This window comes from Natrix helvetica, assembly GCF_964273705.1.
Source record: "Natrix helvetica genome assembly, chromosome: 3".
In the NCBI taxonomy this organism is placed as follows: domain Eukaryota; kingdom Metazoa; phylum Chordata; class Lepidosauria; order Squamata; family Natricidae; genus Natrix; species Natrix helvetica.
In genome coordinates this window covers 38,373,584-38,396,980 of record NC_138549.1, presented here as the reverse complement: position 1 = coordinate 38,396,980, position 23,397 = coordinate 38,373,584, and the positions used below count along the sequence as shown (strand labels likewise).

Here is a 23,397-nt window from a genome sequence, read left to right as displayed (position 1 = left end):
GATGATTAAAACTGAAAATATATGTAAACCCAAAGCTGAGAAAGAATGGGTACATCCATCTCAATAGCCACCTAAAGAAATAATAATAATAATAATAATAATAATAATAATAATAATAATAATAATAATAATAAACTTTTATTTCTAGACCGCACCCTTTCCTAGGCAGGACTCGGGGCGGTGTACAGTCATGTTAAAACCATATACAAATACATAGACATGAACGTAGACATAGACGTAGACATGGACGTAGACGGAGGAGGTAAAAAATGTACTGTACAATTCTTAGTTAAAATACAAATACAATTAAAATTCCCTTAAAAAATTCCCCAATAAAATGTTTGCCAGGAGGTGGAAGATGGAACTATCAATCGGCTAAGCCAGCTAGTCGGAACAGGTGAGTCTTAAGCTTCTGTCGGAAGGAGCGGAGGTCATTAGTAGTTCTAATAGCTCCATTTCCTTGGAATTTCCAGGTCTGAGAGCAAAACCTGGTCTTAGATGACTTCTGGAACATCGAAAGGCATGGAATTAACCTAATGTGCAGGGGGAGGACTCTGCATGTCCCATAGCAGAGAAGCCTGCTACTTTAGATCTGCCAAATGTAGGTCCCTGGCAATGGTGTCTCTGCTGGGCTGATATAATTGGGGAGACATAGTCCTTCATATAACCATGAATGGTGTTAAAGCAAATATTTTAAATTGGACCTGGAAGCAAACTGGCAACCAAAGCAACTTGCATGCTACATTCTGTACCAGCTGAAGCTTCTGAATATTCTTAATGTATCAAGCATTAAAATAGTTCAATCTGGAGATAACCAGGACATGAGCAGAGCCTTCTATCCAGGAGCAGGCGCAACTGGCATACAACCTGAAGCTGTACAAAGGCCTTGCTAGCCATAACTCCCACCTCCTCATTGAGCTGGACTTGTGAGTATAGGAGGACCTCCGACAATGTAGTAGTTCTGTCCTGAACAGTACCATTTGTACCAAAAATGGCATAGTTCAAAAACAGTAGACCCCAAAAACCTTGCCAGGGTGCAGGTGAAATATGTTGTTCCCTATCCAGATCCTCATAATTTCGCAACACTGGAATAAAACATTGACAGCAATACTTTATTTTCCAGTGGTCAAGATGTATAGTTTATCATCTATGCATGATAATAAATTAACTATACATCTTGATCCAATTTGGGTTGGCCACCGGGACCAGAGGTTTTGGAGTCTGAGAGCTTTGCAGACAAAATCTCTGGTCCTGGTGACTGACCCAGATTCGATCCTGCAACATTATCCTAGGAGAAATATATTTACCTTCATTCATACATATCTTGACACCTGATACATACATACATACATACATACATACATACATACATACATACATACTATATATATATATATATATATATATATATATATATATATATATATATATATATATATATATATATATATATATATATATATATATATATATATATATATATATATATATATATATATATATATATCTCCCATGGTGATGAATGAGCTTTATATGAGCATCAGTGACCTCATATAAATGCTAAAAAGGAGAAGAGAAAGTGCAAAACCTTATGTACTCCACAAAGCAGTGGCTGAAGATAGAAACTCTTTTAAATCATCATTGACTAGAATTGACACTGAAGAAAAGAAATGAGGGGAGAAGTTGCATGAGCATCATCCCATCCAATGACTCAGGCGTCCCCTTATTCCAAATGGCAACCAAGGCTTCAAGGGATCGTGCAACAGGAATAGTGGCTATCTCTCTGAAACCCATCCAGGTTCATCAGTCACTGGGAGAGGAGGAAACCAAGCTCATAAATCCAGGTTCCCTGCAGTGGACAGTGACATTAGAGAATCCCATGAAATCAGGGCATGATTTGACCATGATAACAGAGACACCAAAAGCTCCCCAAATTTCCAATCACATAATCACTTCTCCAACAGGAATTTCAGATTCCAAGTGTGGCCACTGTCCTACTTCATGCTCTGGATGACCTAGGGTAGGCTCATGGCTGTCATGATGGCCATAAAGCTATCATAGACCCTATTCCTAGGGATGGCAGATTGAAGTCCCCCACTGCCAAGCCAAAAATGGAATCAAAAAGTTCAGACAGAGAAGCTGCTATGCAGCAAGGAAGCTGGAAAAAAAGTAGTCTCATCTTGCAACCACAATTGAGTCCAAAATTTCTGTTGTCCTAAGTAAGACATTTGTTAAGTGGGTTTTGCCCCATTTTACAACCTTGGTTGCCACCGTTTGTAAGGGAATCATTGCAGTTGTTAAATTAGTAACAGGTTGTTAAGTGAATGTGGCTTTCCCACTGACTTTGCTTCTCAGTAAATTTCAACCATCATAAATATGAGTCAAGTGTCTGAATTTTGATCACATAACTATGTGGATGCTGCAATGGCCGTAAGTGTGAAAAAGGATCACAAGTCACTTTTTTCAATGCAGTAGTAACTTTCAACAGTCACTGTTGTTAAATCAAGGACTACCTGTATAACAAGCCCAACTTAGTGAACAAGACCTTACATTGAGAAACCTATGGAAAAGAATCCCTGAAGATCACATGGGATTCCCAAATTGCCACACCCTCAATTTAAATCTCAAATCAGGATACATCTGGTTTTACTGTGACTACAGTATATTGTGTTTGCTTTAGCTTACTTTATTTACTATTTCTCCTTCTCCAGTTTTATCTTCTCATTCACACATAAACAGATGGTTCAAGATAAGAGATGTATCAAGAAAGATTGTATGTGTATGCAACACATCAATGGTGCTGTGTGTGTTTCCAAAATGCAATCTGTTGCTCTGGTTTAAACCAATCTGTCTCTTTTTCAGGTTTCTGGAGAACTCGAGAAGAAGGTGCTACTGCTTTAAGAGTCAGAATAAATGTAATGAGCAGATTCCTTAAAACAGCTGCTTCTTTTTTCTACAAGTTTGTGTGAAAGACTGAATACAGTTGGGTTGCTTTAACAAGTTGCAGACAAATGTTTACACCTCAAAGGTTCCATGGAATTTCCCCAAAGAAAACTGAAAAGAAACACAGCCTCACAGAGTAGTGCTTTCAAAAGAAATATTTTCCTCCAATAATAGATAATTATTGACTTCCAAGAATTCTTAGCTGCACTTACATCTTATGGAAATCTATGAAACAAATTAGTGCTAATAGAACAATTTGATTTCCAAAGCAATTAAATGTCAACAACTCTGAAGAACAGCCACTAGTTAGCATCTGATAACAGTGTTTATAGAGAGCTAGTAGTTTAAAAACTTTTAGACATACATAAATATGAACTATTAAAATAAATCAATAAACGACAAAATAATGTAATGCATACATTGCTTATTCTATCTTCTCATTCATTAGAAAACAAAACATTTTTTTTATTAGAATTTGTGGCCATTTTAGACAAGCTTCAAAGTGAAAGGTTCCATCTCAGATCTGAACTATCTCCAAAGTAAGACAGTTTTGATTCAGAATGTTTCAAAAAGAAAAAAAAAGTCATGTTTAAAAGTTACGTAATGGCATTCAAGCTTCAGCGGGTAGAGTAGGTTTTGACTGACCATTTTATCATCCAACCAGAGAATAACTTCACTATTACACACAGATAGGAATTTTGCAGGCATCTCACTTTAAAATGATTTGCTGATTATTTCGTCAGCTTCTGTACCATGCGACAGAAAAAAAGGAAAAATAAGTATTCGCTTGAAAAAAAAAGCACGCAAACATATTATGAAGACTTATTGTACTATTCCCTATACATAGAAATCAACATTCATTATACCTATTTATATCACACTTATTGAATGTTATATGGTTAGAGGAATGGCAATTCATCATTATGGCAATATTTTTCAAAAGTTATAAGCATTTTTAAAGTTTTACATTGGAAGAAGCCTTCTATTTTAAATTTAGTTTCCTCTGCCTATTCTTTGAGCCTTTTCCCTTCACGTGGGGCTCCTATTTTAAGAACTTTGACTCAGTTCTGATAACGCTTAGAACAGGGGTGTCAAACTCACGTCATCATGGCAGCGTCATGTCACATATCGGGACTTTTTACCCCTTCACTAAACCGGGTGTGGGCCTGGCCAGCACATGGCACATCCGGCCCATAGGCCAGGAGTTTGACAGCCATGTCTTAGAACAGGCATCTGTTGATTATACCTTATAGCAGGGATGTCAAACTCAAGGCCCGCAGCTGCAGTTGGCCTGTGGAGTGCTTAAAACTGGCCCATGGGGCCGACTTAGAAATATCAAAGAACCTCTGTCACCCAAAATGGGCAGTGTGGAGGCGTCACCAGGCATCTACGTGCCCTGTTTTGGCTGACAAAGTGCTGCAGGAGGCCGTCCAGGCTGAAAATGGGTTGGAGGGGCATGGGCACACCCACACCTCATTTGGCTGGCAGGGTGCTGCAGGAGGTGTCTATCTTGTCGCCAGCCCACAGAGGAGAACTACAATGCTGATCCGTCCCTCTAAGAAATCCAGTTTGACACCCCTTTCTTATAGTCAATCTGAAGATACTCAAAGCTTTATAAAATGATAATTGTTAACACTTGTTGGTTCTCTGAGGTAGACAATTAAAAAAAAAAAACAGATAAAACTACAGATAATTTTGACTTATGACCACAACTGAGCCTAAAATGTATGTTGCTAAGTGAGACATTTGTTAAGAGAATTTTGCCCCATTTTACAACCTTTCTTGCCACAGTTGTTAAGTGAATCACTTCAGGTTTTCAGTTAGTAATATGGTTGTTAAATGAATCTGGCTTCCCCGTTTGCTTGTCAGAGGGTCACAGAAAACAATCACATGTTATTGTAACTTCAGGTGGTCACTAAACAAACGTCTGTTTGAGGGATACCTGTACAGTGATTCTAGAAATGTTCTTTATTGTGGTATGGTAAGATAGCAGAATGTAGATTATTTTCCATTCTATCTTACCCAAAACAAAATCAAGGTGGAGTTATTTTGAATTTCTTTATTATACTATCCACTTGGTTAGGGCTGAGTAAGCTTTTATGAAACTCCTCCCTTAATGGTTCAATTACTACTACTCCTTTAAATAATATGCCTCTATTCTTTCATTGACATTCACAAATACATAGATATTATGAAAGCAGCATGTACAATTAGTCAACAATAAATGTATTATATTTGGTAGAATCCAAACTCCCAGGAAAGGGGGGATAGAATTGCAAGCCTCATCGTGCAATTTCATCCTAGTTCTTGAAAGTGTCTTCCACGGATGTTTGTGAAATGTACTCTCAAGTAAGCCTTAATACTTGAACAGCTTAGCTTGTCACTGGAATTACACAAAGAAAGGATTTCCTCAAATTGGGTTCAACAACCAGGTGAGGGTTTGGAGCAACAATACAGAAGTGATTGTCATTGCTTACTTTCAGGATGTTTTCTTTTTTTATAACTTCATAGTTTTATTGCCCTAGAATTTCTCAGAAGGATCCCATCCAAATACTAACCAAATCTGTCCTTGATTAGCTTTCTTGTATCTGTTACGGTAATCGGTGATTGTTTCCTTATAGACCAGCAAGTATGATCATATATAGTCTATCCTCATTATTCACAATACAGGTCTTGCTTAAGAACCCATATTGGGACCAGTAACTCTGTCACTATCAAAGTGGTCACTAAGTGGGATGTCAAGTGAAGGTGACTGTGCTTTATGATTGTAAAGGCAAGACTGCTTAGTTTCACACCTTCGGCTTTTGTTTGCCTCCCAAATACCCCCCCCCCCCTTCCTGAGTGCCTGCTCACTGTCTTGTACACATTGAAAGCTATGTTACACCCTGGGAGTGGAAGCTGCAGGTATGCTAAGCAAACAGCTTACTCTCTTGAAATTCTTTTGTCAGCAATCTCTCCCTAGGGGAGGGGGGAAGGGGGGGAAGCAAGCGATTTCTATAGACAATCTTTCCTTTGCTGGCATACTCAAATTGCTCTCACAGTGTAGAAGAGTAAACAGCTTGTTCTCCTAAAATATCTCTCTCTACAATCTCTGTGCTTGGGGGAGGGGGGAGGAGGAATCAGGCAAAGGAGAAATTGCCTACAGAAATTGCTCAGTTTCCCCCTCAACCCCTCCTCCCAGAGCAGAGAGACTGGAGAGACAGAGGCTGTTGTGAGGACAAATGAGATGCTGGAGTGCTTACATACATCATACTGAATGCCTGAACACAAGGCAAGCTATAAATCTAACAAATAAATAAACACATAAGCTAACAAAAGGCAGATTTATATATATTTTAAAAAACCCACCAAGGTTTGCAGAATGCATTTTAAAGAAAGACCTGGAGACACCAATGAGAAATAAGAGTAATCAGTAGACGTGGACATTCAAGCTGAGATAAAATAAATTAAGAACTCCCTTCAAGGGGAAAAAAAAGACAGAAGAGATACCATCAATAAAAGCACCTGTGTTCAGTCTGTTGCCAGTCAATGTAGGCCCATCGCTCATGTTCTCTCACCAGTTTGCCTGCCTATTCACTTGCTTTCACCAGCTGGTGACCACTTTCTTCCCCACAGTCTCCTCATCAGCATCCACCTGTTCACTCTCTTCTTGCCAACCGATGTCTTTCTTTCCCTACCCAGAAGCCGCAGGCTGGCCTTTTTATTTCTGCCAACACTTATTTGTTCATTTGCTGTCCTGTCACAAGCACCTGCCAGAGAAAGGAGAGGTTCAAAAATCTTCCCATCTCCTCCCCAAGGCAGAAATGCCCTGAGAGAAAGCAGATGTGAGCTACAGGTTAATATTAGGAACAGACAGGTTTGAGTCTGTCCTCAGCAATGGAAGTTCTGTGAGTGACTTTGGGTCAGTCAAGCTCTGATTGGGCAGCTGACTTTGCTGGATTGTTATGGGAAATTCTGTAGAAGGGTGTGAATGTAGACTGCCTTGAGCCCATGGAGGATAGTTGGGAGAAGGAAAAAGGGAGGGAGGGAGGGAGGGAGGGAAGGAAGGAAGGAAGGAAGGAAGGAAGGAAGGAAGGAAGGAAGGAAGGAAGGAAGGAAGGAAGGAACTGTACATATATGTTTATCCTTCAACCACTAAATGTGCATACTTTAGTTAGGCTGCCAATATTATTAGTACACAAAACCCTGAAAGCACAAATGTGTATATGTTTCCAGTTCAGTAAAATATATTCAAATGTTATTCAGTTGGCAATTCTTTATGCTTTATTTGTGGATGAGCGTCCCACAGGGGTGTGTGTGAGTCAATTTCTGAATAGATCACTACTCAGGGACAAAATGCACTTACTATGTTTCTGCGTGAGAGATTTTTTTAAAGCTTCAAAATGGTTTAATATAATTTAAATTAAAACAATTTATAAAACAACCTTAAAAACAAAATTAAAAATCCAGGGAAATTAATACATAAATGAAAACAAAACTAAAGGATATTTTTTACTAGTTTTCTCAAATGCCTCAAAGAATTAACAAGTCTTGCCAGCCCTCTAACAGACAGGCATATTTCAAAAGGCTTTAGAAGTTTGAAATATCTAGGAAGAAAAGGAATCCTTTTTTTATCCATCAGCCTGATTTCAGTAAGAAGATTCAGTCGGAGCCTTTGCATTTGGGAATATATGAAAGCAGAAGTTCTTTTATCTTAGATCATGGACATACCCTTTTTCTGATCTTTGGAACACAAGACAGAGGTTTCCCTTTAAAAATAATAAATACAATTGTTTGCTTTTTTTACATATAATTAATATTAAATTAGATGACAATGCATTAATCTAGCATATAGATAAAAGTCTCCTAATTGGTTCCAGTCAATTTCCTACAAAGACTATGAATAGGAAAAATTGTAACTTGGATCATTTACAGTACAAAAATATTTTAATATTGAAAGTGGAAATTAGAAGAGACTTAAATTAAATGTAATTTAATTTAATGCATACTCATGAATTCATAGATATATGGACTATTGTGAACCCTGCAACAAAAGCACATATCTTTTATTCAGGTGGACATAAATTTCATACTACACTTCATTTGGATATCTAAAACTTTCTCAAATTTCCTGTAATAAATTAAAATTGCTCCAATTCTTATATCACATCACTCTCCAATGATTATCACACTTAAATTAGAAGAGATTATTCCATTTACTCAATCCCATAGTACTGTACTATGAAGCAGGAAATCAACAACTTATCCAAACTCTGATTTTTTTTTCAAGAAAATAATACAAATAAAACATGACTAACAGCATGATGATTGTTATCTCAAAAGTGTTTTTCCAAAAGCAACTGGACTTTCTTGGCTTCTTTCCTTGAAAATGTTTATCTTCTCATTCAAGAAGCTGCTTCAATTCTGAATAAGCTGAAAAAGCTTCTTGGACATTATTTTAAGGGGGGAATTCAAGAAAATTCAGTTGCTTTTTTGAAAAGCACCCTTTAGATAGCAAGGTGGAATGCTATAAAAACAATATTAAGAGGTGGATAGATACATTAGATCAGGATAATTAAAAAACAAACACAAAAGGCAAGTAAAGTTTATTTGGAAATTAACAATTTATTAGCAACCTATAAAAGAACTAGATAAGATAGTATTTAGAAAAAGTTGGATTATTTGGAGACAGAAAAAAATCTGTCAGATTATTCTTGCTAAGTAAATTTATTATGAATATGTAAATAACAATTCTAAAATATTAGCAGATAAAATGAAAAAAGCTAAGAAAAATATGTATTAGTGCAATTAAAAAAGCAGTGTCAAACTTTGACCAAATCCAAAGGTATAAATAAACAATTTAAACTTTTTTCAATAATTCTTCAAATACTCCGTCACCAATAAAAATTAATCAATTCTTAAATAGATTAACATTCCCAGAACTGAACCAATATATGAACTATCTTTTTTACATTTCAGAAATTTTTGAAGTTTTCAATATAATTCAAAATAGAAAATCTTTCAGCCCTGGTATATTGTCAGAGGAATTTTATAAAGAAGTTAAAGTGGTTTAAATATCTGATTTTTTTTTTTTTTTGCAATACCTTGTATCAGGGGTTCCTTTAGCAGAGTTCTGAAAACATTCTAAAACAATTTTGATTCTTGAGTAAAGTCTTGAACATTAAATTATGAAGTCTGACCTCATCCCTCAGAGAAAACAGTCTGGTGGTGAGAGATTGAATTATGAGGATAGATAGCAATCCTATCTACTATATGACAGCCTTTCAAATACTTGAAAATAGTTATGTTTCCCATACAGTCTTTCTTTCTCCAGCCTAAAAGTACCCAACATCTCCAACTGTTCCTTGTGAGTTTTTTCTTCCATATTTTTGTCATCTTAATTGCCCTCCTCTGCCTTCTCTGTGTACACCATCAAATAGACTTCCAATGAATAGCAACCAAGATTTTCAGAAGAAAAACATCTTAAACTTTACATAAAAAACTTCACAAGCTTAGCACAATTACCCAGAAGTATACATCTCTGAATATACTTTTGAGTAAATATTCAGAGGGTTGTGTTATTAGCTTTTATTGTCATTTGGCTTAACAACAGCACTATTTCCCAGAGTTTGCTGCATTGGGGGACAACAAACGCCTGTAGTCTGCTCATAGCTTTATTTCAATTCTGTATTTTTGAAGAAACACTGAATATTCATACTTTTGTGATAGACAGATCACAGCATGCTATTTGCTGAGCGTTATTTTTGCCCTTTGGGAAAAGGACAAAGACTTGTCAGGCACACAGAACAAGAACAGAAAATAGAATGACATCTGCAGCCATAACATTTCACCTCACATTTAGGAAAAATTAAAGAACTTGGTTATTGATACAAGAAGCAGCCCTGCCAATAAAATAATTGTTTGTGTGACACTTACCATATTTATTGATGACACGGGGCCAATGCTATTAACATAGATGTCAACATCAATGACTGTGGGTTTCGCTGTGAAAGGAAAACCAAAAAGGTGGCATTTAATATTGTCTCCAATACAATACCATGGTATCATGTTAAACATTTTCATAACTATGTCATTCTGAACTTAAATCTGCTGAGGAATCACAAGACTAAATAGGCTTTTGGTTGGTTGGTTTGCAAGAACCTTTTCAAACTGTCATTCTTGTAAGACACACAGTTTGAAGATTAGGGTTTATATTTGGTATACCATACTCTATTTTTTTCTTCAGTTCCATCACTGCTACTTTGGTTCTGGCCTCTGTAGTAGTTAAGGCACCAGGCAAGAAACCAGGGGACAAGGATTTCTAGTCCTGCCTTCGGCATTATGCCAGCTGATTGACTGGTCATTCTCTCTCAGGCTGAAAAAGCAGGCAATGATAAACCACTTCTACAATCTTGTCATGAAAACTTGTTTGGCTTGCCATCAAACAGTCATTGGGAATCAAAAATTGTTTTTCTTCTAGGATCCCTAGAAATGAAAGGTCAATTTCTCTTAAGCACACCTCTTAAACTGCATAAGAACTTTATTAAGCCTTACTAACAAAAGAGGATAAAAGACAATCAGTGATCTCCAGCTAAATAGAAGTTCATCCACACCTCATGATGATATTGTCTAATGAGATGGCACTATCAACATACAGGGCCATGCTATGTGTCAGAATCTAAGGTGAAATAGTTTTTTGAATATATATGTGAATATCCAGTTACACCTACGTGCAAAGCTTGAAACCAAACACTATTTTCCCCCCAGCAGCCTTGCAGTCTCATGAAAAGATGCAAGTACATAGCTGCAGGCAGATGCTTTCCAAGTGTCCGTGTGAACTCCAAAGCACTTCTTTTGCCTATGCCTTTCCTAATCAAGATTTCTGATTGAGAGTAAAGCCATTGTCCTGCCCTGCTCTGGGAAGAGAGGAAGAAAAGGAAAGACCCTTTGACAATTCTTCAGAAAGAAATTATTTTGCAACATTATGGGGATTGTTTCCTTATTTTCCTTAGAGCTGAAACAACAAAACTACCTTGTCTGCCCAATAAAAGAGAATGAGGTCCTTACAGGCTGATCCTCCTTTTGCTCCCTCAAAATGTGAGGATGGTGTTATGGAAATCAAACACTGGTTCATTTCAGGATATCACCTATTCCTGCATGCAGTTAATAGTATACAGTAATAAAATAAGCAGGCAAACAAATTAAAAAAGCAACATTGTAGGTATATTGTCTAACAGCTGGAGGTATTTCATACTTCATTTCATACATTTCAATATTATAGTGTCATACTGATGGCTGATGCTGCCTAAAGATAGAAGGTAAAGGTTCCCCTCGCACATATGTGCTAGGCGTTCCTAACTCTAGGGGGCTGTGCTCATCTCCGTTTCAAAGCTGAAGAGCCAGCTCTATCTGAAGACGTCTCCATGGTCATTTGGTCAGCATGACTAAACCCCGAACGTGCCCAGAGTGCTGTTACCTTCCCACCAAAGGTGGTTCCTATTTTTCTACTTGCATTTTTACATGCTTTTGAACTGCTAGGTTGGCAGAAGCTGGGACAAGTATGATGCTGCCTACAAACTTTAAATTTCCCTGCAAACCTTATCCTCTGCCCCCCAAATAAGAATAACATCATCACTGAAAGGAAGATTGGGGTCAAGAAATACATAATGACATTTGATATCTAGTCAAAAACAATCCATTTAAAACTATGGGTTTATGTAAGAAGGAGGATCAAATTTATTTAATCTGCTTTTTAAATTCTGCAACTCTCAAACCCTAGTAGGCCATCGGTTGCTTCTGGTACTCCCCCCTGGTACAGCCACATGCGGAATGCCATGGCCTGTCTTTCCTTTCCAGCCTTCAGTTTAGTGTTTAAGCTTCCCTTCTTCCATCTCTTGCAATTCCATTACTGCTCCAGGCTCACAGCTCTCCTTCCTTTTCCTCCAGTGTAATGCTTGCTACAGAGTGAACATGCATCAGAGATTTTCACAGAAGTTTCATGGCTCCAAGCACAATTATTCCTTCTTTGAAAAGCAAACAATGTTTAAAAAGTATAAAAATAATATTCAGGCTTCAGGTCCAGGTTGGGAAATCTCTTGTGACATTTGTCTTGTGGTTCCCCCCACTCTCATCCCTGAGAAACAATCTGATTGAGTCTACTTGCTTAAGGCAAAATCAGTTCAACGCAGGAAACACTCACATTCCACTAATCAAAATACACTCTGACTTCTAGGTAGATTCGTCTGCTTATCTTCTCAAAAGGAAGTTCTGTTGAACAAGGCAGAGATGTTCTCTGGTATCAGATCTCTAGTGGAACACAACCAGGAACACAACTCATCCTTTGGAGAGCCAACAGGCAAAGAGTAAATAAATAAACAGAAATATAAATCCTAAATAAATATGGCCCATGAATGTGTTAATAGCATAAATAATTACAGTTGACCAAATAGACTTCCAGTTGCAATGTATGGCTGTGAAAGTTGGACCATAAGAAAGGCTGGGCACCAAATAATTGAGGACTTTGAACTATGGTGCTGGAGAAGACTCCTGCGAATCCCTTGGACTGTAAGGTGATCAAACTGGTCAGTCCTAGAGGAGATCAACCCTGACTGCTCTTTAGAAGGCCAGAGCCTGAAGATGAAACTCAAATACTTTGGCCACCTAATGAGAAGGAAGGACTCACTGGAGAAGAGCCTAATGCTGGGAAAAATTGAGAGCAAAAGAAGAAGGGGACAATAGAGAATGAGGTGGCTGCATGGAGTCACCAAAGCAGTAGATGTGAGGTTAAAATGGACTCTAGAGGATGTTAGAGGACAGGAAGGCCTGGAGGAATGTTGTCCATGGGGTTGCGATGGGTCAGACACGACTTCACAACTAACAACAGAGTTGTTTTTGAGCCATCAAACAATATATTTTCTCAAGATTCAATATATGTTGTTTTATGTATTTACCTGTCATTACCAACATACTTTAAAACAGTATGTAAAGGAACGATGTTCAAAGCTCAGTTTTAAACAGAATACCTGGAAATGTGGTATTTGTCACACCAATAAAAACAGTTTTTTTAAAATGCATTACGCCTAGTTTAATTATCAACAATGTTGTATAAAACAATTGTAACATATATGCAGTATCTAGCATAGCTGAAACTCTACAAAACTTAGCAAAAGTGCTTTATTGATGTATTTAAATGATAAAGGTGGACCACGTTAATTGCTTGAAACATCAGAAAAGCTGTTGTGGTTCAGATTAAAAGCTCATTTGAGTCTCCAGTCTCTATCGTGCAGTGGCCATCTCATTCATGCTCACAGGGAGGAATAGAAGAAGGTTAGCTATCCTGTATCACAAATATCATTGACTGGCGCTGATGGTTGCTGCCAGCATCCTAGGTATCAACCAAGTACCTTCTTAAAATGCACAATGTTCTGAGTAGCATAGTTTTTTGCAGTTCCACTGGTGTTATTGCAAGAAGCTGCGATTTCTTGATATATTTTGTAAAATTCTTGGACATGATACCAAGTGCCTTGATGACAATGGGTATCACTGTTACACATACTTTAACTTATAATACTACAAATTATTATTATTATTTCTTTTATTCATTAAACATGAAACTCAGTTAAGTGAACATTTAAAGATGTGTCACAAATACCATTGACTGGTGCTAATGGTATTTGTTGATTTGATACAGGTTGCTGCCAGCGTACTAGATATCAACCAGATATCTTCTTAAAATATAAGATGTTCCTAGTAGCACAGTTTTTTTGCAATTACACTGGTGTTATTGCAGGAAGCTGCAATTTCTTTATGTGTTTTGTAAAATTCTTGGACATGGTGCCAAGTGCCCCAATGACAAAGGGTATCACTGTTACATGTTTCATCCATAGCCGTGTAGTTTCGATGGCCAGGTCGCGTTATTTTGTGATTTTTTTTCTAGTTCTTTTTCTTCGACTCTGGCATCTCCTGGTACAGCAATGTCAATAAACTGTATGCTTCAGCCCTCTACAACCATGATATCTGGTGTGTTGTGTTCCATATGACAATCTGTCTGTATTCTAAAGTCCCACAAGATCTTCCCCTTCTCATTTTCAATAATTTTTTCCACTTTGTGCTCCCATGAGTTTTTGGATCCAGGTAAATCGTATTTTTTACATAATGACCAGTGGATTAATTTAACAACTCGGTCATGTCTAGCTTTGTACTCAGTTTGTGCAATTTTGCTGCATTCACATATTAAAAGTGAAATAATTTCGACTTTGTTGTTGCAAAGTCGGCTGTTGGGATTGTCAGTGGATTTTTGTATCTTCGCTTTCATGGCATTAGTTTGTAGTGCTTGTTCTTGAGCAGTGAGTATTAAACCTTCCATTTCTTTCTTGATGGTTCCCATCTTAGGCCATGTCCATGCCAAGTTGTCATCACATTTTCCTTCAATGTTTTTCAAGTGCTGTCCATGCAAAGCTTTGGTTTTCCATATATTTAATCTGTTATCCAGCTATTTTTCCTTATATTCTGCCTTTGTTTCTGTTGTTTTTATACTGTTCTCCATTTTCACAGCCTGCGAAAAATTTTCTGTACTTTGGTTCACATAATCATTCAAACTTCGTTTTTCTTCTTCTATAGTTTTGATGGATTGCAATATCCCTTTGCCCCCTATTTTTCTTGGTAAAAGATATAAACTGTCAATGTCACTTCGTGGATGTAAAGTGTGGTACATATTCAAAGGTTTGTGTGCTTTCCAGTCCAAATTTTCCAGCCCAATGTTCAGACTGGGTTTGGCATTTTTGTCTATCTATGGAGTCCTTACCAAGGACCTGGAATAGACAAATCTGGATGTTTGACGGTGTTACAGATATCATCGCAGGATGGAAGCAGTTCCAAGTAAAGCTACCTTCTGCAACTGAATGGTGGCAAATTTGCCAATGCCGACGGTATTCAAGTGGTGCTCCAATTGTTTTGGGACTGCACCCAAGGCACCTATTACTATTGATACTACTCTTGCTTGCCTTTGCCATAGTCTTTCTATTTCTATTTCTATTTTGTTATCTTCTCCAGTTATTTCTCTTCTATTCTGCTGTCTCCAGCCACTGCCATAAGCATTATCCAAACTTTTTTGCCTTTCTTATCAACAACTGTTAAGTGGGAGGTGTTATGTGGCAGGCGTCTGTCTGTCTGGATTCTGAAGTCCCAGAGCAATTTAACTTCTTCATTTTCTATGATTTTTTTTTCATTATTGTTGCTGTTGTTGTTGTTGTTGTTGTTGTTGTTGTTGTTGTTATCCTATTGCTCTAAGTTTTGAGAATGTATAGGCTCACCAACAGAGTTTAAGATGAGGAAATACACTTAGTACAGGAAGTGAACAGGAACAGGATTAGGTTTATTTTTCCTGCAGGGAAGATGAGAGTGAGAAGAGGAAGGATGGAAGGTCACAGCTAAACAACACAAAGAGTATTGCTAATGAGGCCAGTAACAACAAATGGCTGATAGAAACAAATCAAAGCTGCTTTCACTGGCAATTGATCATCCAAATCCTGAGAACATTGTCTTGCTGCTAGCTACATCTTTTTTCAGGACTAGAGACTGCAATAGAGTTCTACAGAGACTCCAAAAGACTCCAAAATTGACCCCAACTGACCTTTAATTTTTATTGACCACTTATTGACCCCAACCGTCTATTGATTTTGTGGATAGTCTAATTGAAGCTTGTAGGTGGGATAGTGACCTCTTTGGGGATCTCTGATACAGAGGTTGTGGGTTTTCAGCTTCAATGGATGAACTCTCTTCAAGTTCAAGATAAGGAAATACACTTTAGGGTATACACATTGTCCACCTGATACATCATTTTAGCTATCAACCTCATGTGTCTCATTAACAGACCTTGTCTCTATGTGGGGGAAAAAGTCTATTCAATCTAGTATTTCTTTTTATAGGACTTACTAGTGATTCCAAGCATGACATTTGTATTTGTTTATAATTCTTGAGGGGGAAATGCAATGGGTCGATATTTTTACTGAGTTACCCCTTGTGACTCCAAAAGCTATTTTCATGCTTGATTACTTCAGTTCAGATCTCATTAATATATATATATGGAACTGAAGCTTTATAGCTACCTACATTACTTTGCACTTGCTTCGACTGAATAACAATTGTTATTTTAAAGTATTTACTAACTTTACAGTGATCCTTTAGGAGCTTTTTGCAAACCCTGTTTGGATTCTACTACTTTAAAATCTTTGATATTATTCGCGTAGTAGACTTTTTCAGGAGTATATTTGATCTGGAGACTAGGACCCATTACACTGAAGCACAAACTGGTTTATTGGTAGTGCTTGAAGCAAAGATGGGCTATGCACTTATGTAATCAGAATATATACTGGAATGAATTTAGCAACCAGGTATTTAACTGGATATCAGACAGCATATGTCTAGTTAGATCAGTGAGGCCATTGAGGTGTTATTATGAGAAATACAAAGAGAATGAGGTTTTGAAGAAACGAAGTGCACTATTCCAACCTCAACAATTTTAAAATGTGTGGACTTCAACTCTCAGAATTCCTCAGCTAGCATTCTTGATGGGAATTCTAGGAGCTGAAGTCTATATTTCTAAAAGTTGCCAAGGTTGAAAACTATACACTATTCCATGAGTCTAGGTTCTTTTTATAAAATTAACTAGTCACCAGGGACATGCGGTCAGGGGAGGCAGGGGAGGCAGAGCCTCACCTCTCATCATGAAATAATAATATATAAAATAACAATATCCACAAGGGAGTTTCATATATATATGAGGAAGAGGAGGGAGGAGGAGGAGCGCGCGCAGGGCGGTGCCAGCTGGGCAACCGGTGGAGGCAGGAGGGTTCTCGGAAGCGCCAATAACCTTCCTGCCTCCGCTGTACTTTGCGCGCTCCTCGCTACTGCAATCGACATCCAGAAGTGGCAGGGGCTGGATGACATCGCTGCAGCTGCCATGCGCGGATGGACGGAGGTAGCCAGAGTGGCGCCAAGGCAGTCCGGCGGACGAGCGACCGAGGATCACGCTGCCTGATCCTCCATTGCTCGCTCGCTCTTTCGTCCGCCCGGACCCCTCGGCGCCACTCTGGTTACCTCCGTCCGGCTGCGCCCAGCAGCGATGTTGGCGACATCATCAAGATGAAGTGGCTTGGAGGCGAAGTGCTTTTCAGTGCTTTTCTGTGCGTCTGGCGTTTAGGTAGATAGCCGGATGTCCTAAACGCCAGACGCACAGAAAAGCACTGAAAAGCAGCTGCTGTTGGGGATCACGGAGCACGAGCCGGCGGAGCATGCTCAGGAAGGCAGGCTGAGCGTGCTCTGCCGGCTCGCACTCCGCAATCCCCAACAGCAGCTGCTTTTCAGTGCTTTTCTGTGCGTCTGGCATTTAGGTAAATAGCCGGATGTCCTAAACACCAGACACACAGAAAAGCAGCTGCTGTTGGGGATTGCGGAGCGCGAGCCGGCGGAGCGCAAAGGCAGGGAATGGGATCACGTGTGCTGGAGACTGAGGCAGCCTCAGCCTCCAGCACATGTGGTCCCATTCCCGCCTTTCTGATGACATCACCAGCCTCACCAGGCATAAACCTCACCGCACGTCACTGCTAGTCACCAATTCTTTAACTGACAGGATATGTAATATACCTTTTTTACTTGACTTGAGGGATGGGCCGATGTGCTGTGGTTAAAACAGTTCATCATTGCAACAGTCTAATGGAAGATGACCAGGGCAAGAGTTACCAAGAGAAAGCCCTCCAAATCCAGGAAGGAACAAAACTGGCACACAACACAAAGGCCCTCCTAATCATGACTGCCAACTGCTCTTCTAGCAGGATTCATGAATCAAGAGGACCCTCAGATTATGCACAGGGTCTGTCTGGGGCAGTGCAATCCCTTCCAAGGACAATGGTGATAAACCTCCAGATATAGAAGAACACACACACACACATAATGGCTGATGCCTGTTTTTCCCTATCTAGGCCAACAAAGCCTCTAGGCATTGTGAAAGAATGATCCACAGCATCACTTAATTCACCCAGGATGGAAATGAATAACTGGGTGTCAACAACATACTTATAGCTAATCCCATGGTGATAGATGATCTCAACTAATGTTTCAAATCGATGTTTAAAAGGATTGGAGAGAGCATGAAGCCACGTGGCACCCTGCAAAAAAGGAGCCATGAAGTAGACCTCTCATTTCATGTGAATGATTGGATCTAGGAGGAAGAAATTGTACTCCCACCCCAAACTCCCTAAATCAGCTCAAAAGAATACCATAGTCAATCATATTGGAAGACACAAAAGATCAAAAAGACAAGAATGTATATACTACTTTCATCCTGTTCCTGCCAGAGATCCTAAAAGTGCAACAATTGCTGTTTATGTCCCATATCTACTGTAGACCCAAAACCCAATTAAAAGAGCTCCAGACAATCTGTTTCATCCAGGATTCTCAGGAATTATAGTGGGAAATAGGAGACTGGATGAAAATTGTCTTGGATGTGATGGCTTGTTGAGAAGAGGGCCACCAATGCCTCTTTAAAAAGGGTGGTGAACATCTTCTGCATCAAGAATGAATTCACCATCACACAGATCTACCCACATGTCTCCTCTTGAGTGGCCTTGACCAACCAGGAGGGGCATGGATCTAATTCACAGTACAACTTATTTGTTTGTTTGTGTGTTTATTATTTTATTTTATCTTTATTGTTTTTCAAATAACTCAAGGCAGTGAGCATATTCAGCATCCCTTTCTCCTATTTTTCTGTCAAGAATAATTGTGTGGTAGGTTGGACTGAGAAAGAGTGACTGATCCAAAGTCACCCAGCTGGCTTTTCATGGCTAAGGCAGAACTTGAACTCATGATCACCCTCTTTCTAGCTTTTGCTTTAAACCACTAGCCCAAACAGGATGGTATAATACTGTCTGAAGGACCTTGTTGACTGTTTCAAACCAGATCAAACTTCTCCCAAATAACTGGATGAGTTTACTCCCTGAGCATCTCCACAGGATCTATCCTGCACTTGACATCCAACTGAGAATGGATCTGGTGATTTTACCCACCAGATTCAAGAAAAATTCCTCTGCATGGACTGAAGCTTAACCTTCAGGCCTCCCTTTCCCAGGAGGGCCACTCTTATTGCCACAAGGTAAGTCTTAATAGCAGCCACCACCCACACCCTAGAAAAATCAACTGAGCCACAGAGCACAGGCTATAGAGCAAAGAATTAAATATGCCTCTCAGCAATTTCTCTGCCCTTCTTTACTGTACTATTAATACTTCAGTCACCCAACTACCCAACGGCCTTCCTAGCATATTTCCTGTTGGAAAAATATTTAAAAGGGATTGGGGGTACGTGTTCTACATGCATTTTCTTTGCCAAGGTTTGTTTATTTTATTGTCTTCATTTGTACAGGACTTAGTCTTCCGGCTTCCACTAGCTTTGCTTTGAACTTCCCGATCAATCTATTTAGTGTTATTTTGGACTTCCAAGGCCCATTGCCTAATCTAAAATAAAAGTGATTTTCTATTATTGGAAATTTCAATAATCATCCACTATTCCAAAGACCCTCGACCTCTCAGCTGACTTTCTGCAACCCCAGCGTTAACCCTAACCTTTTCTTATTAATCAACACTTCGTGAGTAGAATTTTTATTACGTTCACTGACCAAAATGCAACATTTTCTTTAATGAACTACTTACTAACAGTTGCTGTAATTGGGTATGCATAGTTTAATTAAAAGAAGGACTAGGGAGTAGTGTTCCAATATCTAAGAGGTTGCCATAAAAAAGAGGGAGTCAGCCTATTCTCCAAAGTACCAGGAGGCAGGACAGGAAGCAATGAGTAGAAACTAATCAAGCAGAGAAGCAATCGAGAACTAAAGAGAAATTGTTCTGACAGTTATAACAATGAATCAGTGGAACAACTTTCCTCCAGAAGTCATGGGTGCTCTAACACTGGCGGTTTTTAAGAAGAAATTGGACAACAACTTGTCTGAAATGGTATAGGGTTTCCTGCCCGAGCAGGGGGTTGGAAGAGAAGACCCCCTTCCACTTCTGTTATTCTGTTACTCATTTACTGTAATAGCTTCAGATTGTGTTTCTAACTGATTTTATAACTTGGAATAGATTCTAGTAACTAAACTTAATTAGAGTTGTGAGAAAAATTGTTATTTCATTTTCTTTGCTTGTTGCACTCCCTCAAGAGGGCTTCTGATTAGGTTTTTTTTTTTGAAGCACAATTATTTAGGTCATTTCCATCTCTTTGTCAATACTATGGCAACAAGACCATAGTATTACATTTCTTTTAATGCACCCTCCAAAAAACTTTGGGGATAAATCCACAGTGCTTTCACAAAATAATTTGTCCATCTCTAAAGTATAGAGCATCATGGTCTTTTTGACAAATACATCTTCCTACACAGTTTGCATTTCTTATCTTCATTTGATTAGGTTTTTAAAATACTTGTTATAAAATATTTAAGTTCTAGATTCTTCTTTTATTTATTTTTGCCTCACACAATGTTTTATCTTTAGCTTTCTTGATCAATTGTACTTATTTTTAAGGGATGAGAATGGGGGAACCACAAGACAAATGTCACAAGGTATTTCCCGACCTGGACCTGAAGCCTGAATATTATTTTTATACTTTTTAAACTTTGTTTGCTTTTCAAAGAAGGAATAATTGTGCTTGGAGCCATGAAACTTCTGTGAAAATCTCTGATGCATGTTCACTCTGTAGCAAGCATTACACTGGAGGAAAGGTAAGGAGGGCTGTGAGCCTGGAGCAGTAATGGAATTGCAAGAGGTGGAAGAAGGGAAGCTTAAACACTAAATTGAAGGCTGGAAAGGAAAGATGGGCCATGGCATTACACATGTGGCTGTACCAGGAAGGAGCACCAGAAGCAACCGATGGCCTACTAGGGTTTGAGAGTTGCAGAATTTAAAAAGCAGGTTAAACATGTCCTTCTTCACTTCCCCTTTTATTAAATTGGCATAAATATTTAATTATATATTTGTTATCAACCAAGCACAGCAAAATAGATGCCGATCTTATTCATGCCCTGTTAGCACACTTCTCAGAGATGACCTCTAAGAGAGTAACTAAAATTGCCATTGCTATTTGTCACAAGATAGTTGGGTCTCCAATGTATAGAATTTTATGGACTTCCAAGGCAGAATTTTAAAACTACTTTTTATGAGTTTACTAAGTTCAGTAATAGTCAGTGTGGGGTAGCCCATTTATATCCATTTATTCATACCCATAAAGCTTAAAATTTAGCATTTTAGCCACTATTGAATGTTGTTTTCTTGAGTTAACTGGTAACTTTTGTAGCTCATTAAATTTGTTGTTCTAGATTTTTTTTTAGATTTTACTTTTTCAATTCATAGTTCTAGTTAACTACCTTTATATCATACTCAACTTTGGTCTTTGTCAGTAATAAAGTGTAACCCAGCATTAGATTATTTCTACTTGTAACTAGGCCCTCTGAATCAAAATGAACCTTATTTAATAGAAATATCAAAAGCATCTGCAAAAAATGTCAAAAAGTCAAGATAATGAAAGCACCTGCAGGATCAAAAATCCCTACCCCTTTTTATGTGTATTAATTCTACTAACACATATATTAACCACAGCTAGAATTGCCTTTGCCCAATGCTGGAAGCAAAATAATACACCGCCAGACGAATTAGTGATTAAAAAAAAACCTTGGATTGTGCAGAGATGGACAAATTAACCCTAAAATTAAAGGACAAAGAAGAATCGGAATACTACGAAATTTGGAATAAGTGGTATGAATGGTTGGAAAATAAGAAAAACAATTAAGCCGAAAACAATATACATAAATAAACATAGAACTGTATATAAAAGTAGGTAAATATGTAAAATATCATAAAAATGTATAGATAAGATGACATAATGATTGTAATATATGGTAAAGAGAGGAAAACATACATAGATACGACGATGTAACATTGTACAAACTGTTGATATAAAGATTGTAATATGTGATGAAAAGACAAAAACAATAAAAAACTTATTACGAAAAAAAAAAAGAATTGGGTAAGGCTTTGATTGTATGATTTTTATGATAGTGAATTGCATTGATGCTCCTGAGTAACATGTATACTGTGTGCAGGATAAATCAATCAAACAAAAATTCATCTCCAAAGATTCATTTTATTGAATGAGATGCTTCTGAAATCCTCTTGTCTTTTAGAGTTAAATCTGTTAAAAAACCCATTCTGTGATCTTCTTGATAGTAAGCTACTTTTCATTGAAGTGGAGCACATCCTTTTAGATAAGCCTGACTTGTTACAAATGTCTTACACATCCATATCTCTCTCAACATCCCGTCATCTTATATATTGCTTATTTCTACTTGTCTAGCTGCTTTTAGAAGACTAGTGTTTTAGGGAAGGCATGTTGGTAGTCCTAAATTTCAAAATTTTACTTCCAAGATCATGTGACCATCATCAATACTGAAAGCATCACGATCATTTGCTCTTTTCAGATAGATTTTAAGACTATTTTTATGGTTTTATTATTCTGAGATGCTTTTGTACTATGGTGTGCTAATATTTAATATATGAAGGTGTCTTTTAGCATCTGTGTCTCTCTCATCTTCTCCCCATGACCTATTTTGGCCTCAGGGGGGAAAAACATATTCCTTAGAATCCAAGGAATGGAATAGAATCGAATACAGTTGAAAGGGACCTTGGAGGCTCTCTAGTCCAACATGCAGTCAGGTGAGGCAAGTGAGGCACAGCCTCACCGCTCTCATCATGAAAAGGAAAAAAAAGGAAAAAGCTGAGCTAGTTGCTGCCTCACCATGGATGACTCTGCTTAACTGTTTAAAAAAGCCTCTAAAAAAGTGCCCTCTACTATGAGGCAGGAGAACTGCATGCCTCATCTAATCTGACTTTTTAGGCATTTTATGATCGCTCGAGCAGAGTTAAGCAAGGGTTAAAAGCCTAAAAATTCCTGACGTAGATGAGGCACACAGTTTTCCTGCCTCATAGTAGAAGGCGCTTTTTAGAGGCTTTTTTAAACAGTTAAGCAGAGTCATCCACGGAAGCCAGCCAAAGAGCCATGCTGTAGCGCACACACTTTCCCCCAGCCTCTTTCTTTTGGAAGGATTGGATCGGCTCCCCTCTGGCTTCTCTGCCTCTCCTCTCATCCCAGCCTGCCATCAGGAGGTGAGTGGGTGGGCTTTATTGTGTTCCAGGCATTTCCCACCCAGACAGCACGCTGCATTTGCAATGGTGGAGGTGTTTGGGGAAGGCAGCAGGGGAATAGGGGTGGTGGTGGCAGAGGAGCTGCTTTCAAGCCACTGGAAAAGATATCCCATCCAACTTTTGTTTGTGTGTGTGTTTGTTTGACAGTGAGTGAGAGAGGGAAGAGGGTAGGAGAGATAGTCCAATCCAACTTGTGTGTGTGTGTGTGTGTTTGTGTTTGTGTGTGTGTTTGAG

At 38.4% G+C, this 23,397-nt stretch overlaps 1 protein-coding gene across 1 annotated transcript in view; it reads right to left on the bottom strand.

Annotated features, from left to right (window-relative positions):
* Positions 1-23,397, bottom strand: part of GABRG3 (gamma-aminobutyric acid type A receptor subunit gamma3) — a 441,769-nt gene that overhangs the window by 370,192 nt on the left and 48,180 nt on the right. The window contains exon 3 of the mRNA XM_081947663.1: positions 9,859-9,926. Within this exon, the coding sequence (XP_081803789.1) occupies positions 9,859-9,926 (68 nt within the window). The remainder of the gene's footprint in view (positions 1-9,858; positions 9,927-23,397) is intronic.